General features: G+C 38.1%; 1 protein-coding gene across 1 annotated transcript in view; it reads right to left on the reverse strand.

Moving 5' to 3' along the window:
- Positions 1 to 3,238, reverse strand: part of LOC107562051 (trafficking kinesin-binding protein 1-like) — a 15,218-nt gene extending 11,980 nt beyond the window's left edge. Inside the window, exons 1-3 of the mRNA XM_016246611.1 lie at positions 2,866 to 3,238; positions 560 to 636; positions 334 to 450 (exon numbers count right to left, since the gene is read on the reverse strand). Coding sequence (XP_016102097.1) covers positions 334 to 450; positions 560 to 636; positions 2,866 to 3,010 — 339 coding nt within the window. The 5' untranslated portion in view covers positions 3,011 to 3,238. The remainder of the gene's footprint in view (positions 1 to 333; positions 451 to 559; positions 637 to 2,865) is intronic.
- Between the last annotated feature and the right edge of the window lie 245 nt (positions 3,239 to 3,483).

The raw sequence follows: 3,483 nt of genomic DNA on the forward strand, positions 1-3,483 counted from the left end.
GATAGATAGATAGATAGATAGATAGATAGATAGATAGACAGACAGACAGAAGGACAGACGGATAGATAGATAGATAGATAAATAGATAGATAGATAGATAGAATGAAGGACAGACAGACAGATAGATAGATAGATAGATAGATAGATAGATAGATAGATAGATAGATAGATAGATAGATAGATAGATAGATAAGATAGATAGAATGAAGGACAGACAGACAGACAGACAGACAGACAGACAGATAGATAGATAGATAGATAGATATACAGATAGAAAATTAAGTATAGACAAGGATTAAAGAAGTGAAAACATTTTCTTTTAGCAATAATCACCTCTTCCTTGGTGATTTCCAGCTGTTCGTCCAGTAGTTTGTTGCGTTCAGTCAGGGCTTTATTCTGCTTGAGCAGTGACTGGCCAATCCTGGCTGCCAATTCCAGATCGTGCTCTTTCTGCAGAGGAAGACGAGCATGTGCGGGACTTTTATTATGTCATCACTGAAGCATCAATGGAAGGAGAGTGGCATTTCCACTAACTAGTTTGTTTGGAATTGTCTCTCACCTCCTCAAGCAGATGTGTAACTGCCTCAATGTCATGATACGTCTTTGTGATTTGACCAACTCTCTCGGAGCACAGCACTGCGGAGGGAAAAAAAGATACTGAAAGGAGGAACGTGAGAAAGAGGCTGTTGAAAGTTGGCTAATGGGTTCATGAAACAAAATCTAATAAAAATGGAAGTAGATTTCAGAATAATGTCACTGTATGTGTCCAAAAAACAACTCCTCTGATCAAGCACTGCTTATACAAGTGTGATCTGTGCAGAACTACATTATACAGCACTGTAGAGCCAATGTGACCCAACCACAACTAGACAGTTAAACAGAGACGTCTATGCAGTCAAGAACAAGAGCCTCTTAGCAGCCTGATCCTCATTAAGGGTTAATTCTCTCATTTTCATCCCTACTCATAAATACTGCTCAGGCCTGGATTTACAAACACCTTCCAGACCAGTGATTAGCACCAGCAGGCTGCAGGGGGTACACTTTTCTTTTATGAAAAATGATTACAAATAGTATATAATTAATTGAATATAAATAAATAAATAAACTTGTATAAAATATAAAATCTATTCAAATAAAAAAACATTTTTAAAATATAAATATAATTTTTTTACACGTCATATTCAATGTCTTTAAAATGATTTTCTTCTGTGTCTTGTTTGACAAATATTTAGAGACTTTTATTATAAAATAAAACAAAAGTGCTGATCAAAATTTCTGCTGAATATGAATAGATTTTCAGGTTCCAGAGGGTACATTTTTATTTTTTGAAATATTAAAATATAATACTATTAACTATAAATACGTATATAAATAGAACTTGATAAAATGAAGATTTTTTTTTTTTTTTTATTACTATTTTTTTATCAGTTCTATTTAAAGGAAAGAAACCAAAAATAAAAAATAAATGTAAAAAATTCAAAATAAAAGTTAGGGTGCTGCTGTCAAATATGGATACTACTTTCTGTTCTATTCTTTCTTTTTTTCAGTAATATGTGCAAAGCACTACCCTCTACATGAGTACATTCTATTTTTCTGCTGTTTTCAGCACAGGTATTTTCACTTGGTTGGTTCTTGCCTTTCCCTGAGGCATAATCAAATTTCAGCTGGAATGAAACGTGTTTGACTTTGCTAAAAGTCAGCTTAGCTCTGCAGAGACTACATTAATAAAGCTCTAAACTTCGACACTAGAGACACTCAAATGCACTGCAAAAATGGCTAAACCCGAAAACAATTTATGCAACCAACCATATTTATGTACACAGCCTGGAGAGCAAATCAAATGGGCTTTTGTTTCCAACTTTGAAAACCATCAAGAACATTATAAAAAATGAAATAAGAAAACAGCAAAAATGCAAACCAACTTTAATTAAATACAGGTTCGCTTGGAATGAAGACACTCATGGTTTGCGCACACCACTGTGTGTTTTGGCTGCCGAGAACATGAAACCACTGAAATTCAAGACATTCAAGACTGTCATTTTTGTTTACTTTCTAACACAATGAACGATTGTATTATTCATATCAATCATCAAATCTGAATCCTGAAGCAAAACCAGAGTGGTACACAACGCTTAGTGTCCGCATGTGTCCTTTCATTCATTCCTGGCCAGTGACAGAGCCACAGCTAAATCTGCTCACCTGGCCTGGAAGGAGTTCAGTTCTGCTGTGATTTACGTCACTGAGAGAATTAAGGACATTAAGGACTGTACTACGTGAAACTGGACTGAGCTTCTGCAGGCAGGATAAAGTGACAGGAGAGATCAAAGTCATTCAGCTCTTGTGGAAAGACGGGCAATAAATCCAATATCCTTCAATGGACCAAACAGGAAAGGAAAGATTCTTTTTTTGATTAAAATACAGACTAGATACAGAAATAGTTCATAATTTGTTGAAAAAAAAAATGTTGACCTTGACTATATAGATATATATATATATATATATGTATAAATATTCTTTTTAAATATTCTGAGATACATATACATACATACATACATGTATATCCATCTATACTCCATATTTTAGACACACTTCAACAAGGTCAAAACCATCATTCCATCATTATGACAAAAACCAAATGATGCAAGCACAAAAAGACTGTAACCACATGCTGGAGGTGAAACCTCTTCAGCAGATGATAATGAGGATTTACTGACATGCTGTTCATGTCCAATACCCTCTTCAGCAAATAAAGACCTTCACGATTGATTTCACGCTTTCTCTCCTCCTGCCTCACAGCATGGGGCTCTTTCTGTACGAATAACTCCCCTCTTTCACACCGTTAGTCTGCTTATCTTTCTCTGTTACCTTGCACCAGCTCCCTGCACAGTCCCTCAGTGTCGGGTTCCCCTTCGTCCTCTGGTTCTTCATCATCTTCATCATGGCTGGTGCTGCTGTCTCTTTCGTTCTCATCCATTCCCGAACTGCTCCACACCTCCATTTCTGAACTCATGCTCTGCTATGTGTGTCTGCCCTGCAATGCGGTCTGTCTCCAGTCTCTCTCTCTCTCCACAGACTGTGCCAGGCTGATTTATAACACGAGCTGTCTGTTTGCTGCCAGTCACTGCTGCCGTCCCCTAGGCTTCCTGCTCACTAATGCTCCTGTAAGCTCTCAGACTGCACATGCTGATGCTGTTACAGAATCTTCTGAGAGTGTGTGTCACTGTAGCTCAAGCCTGATGGCAGCTCAGACTCACCTGGCTGCTCTGAGCCACAGGAGGAGATCAACTCTGAGAGGAGGAGAGGGGACGACGGCTGAGGGAAATTTAGGGGGATAGATGAAAGACCAGGGAATTGTGTGTGTTACTGTAGTCATTTGGGGTTTTAGATCAAGTTTACCTATGAGTCAGTTCTGCTGATTTGATTTGAAACAGCTCGGGTTATTGTGCAGACGGAACCCCCCCCCCCCCCTCCCCCTCCTTCCCC

The sequence above is a fragment of the Sinocyclocheilus grahami genome, unplaced genomic scaffold (assembly GCF_001515645.1).
Source record: "Sinocyclocheilus grahami isolate Dianchi unplaced genomic scaffold, SAMN03320097.WGS_v1.1 scaffold804.1, whole genome shotgun sequence".
NCBI classification, from domain to species: Eukaryota; Metazoa; Chordata; class Actinopteri; order Cypriniformes; family Cyprinidae; genus Sinocyclocheilus; species Sinocyclocheilus grahami.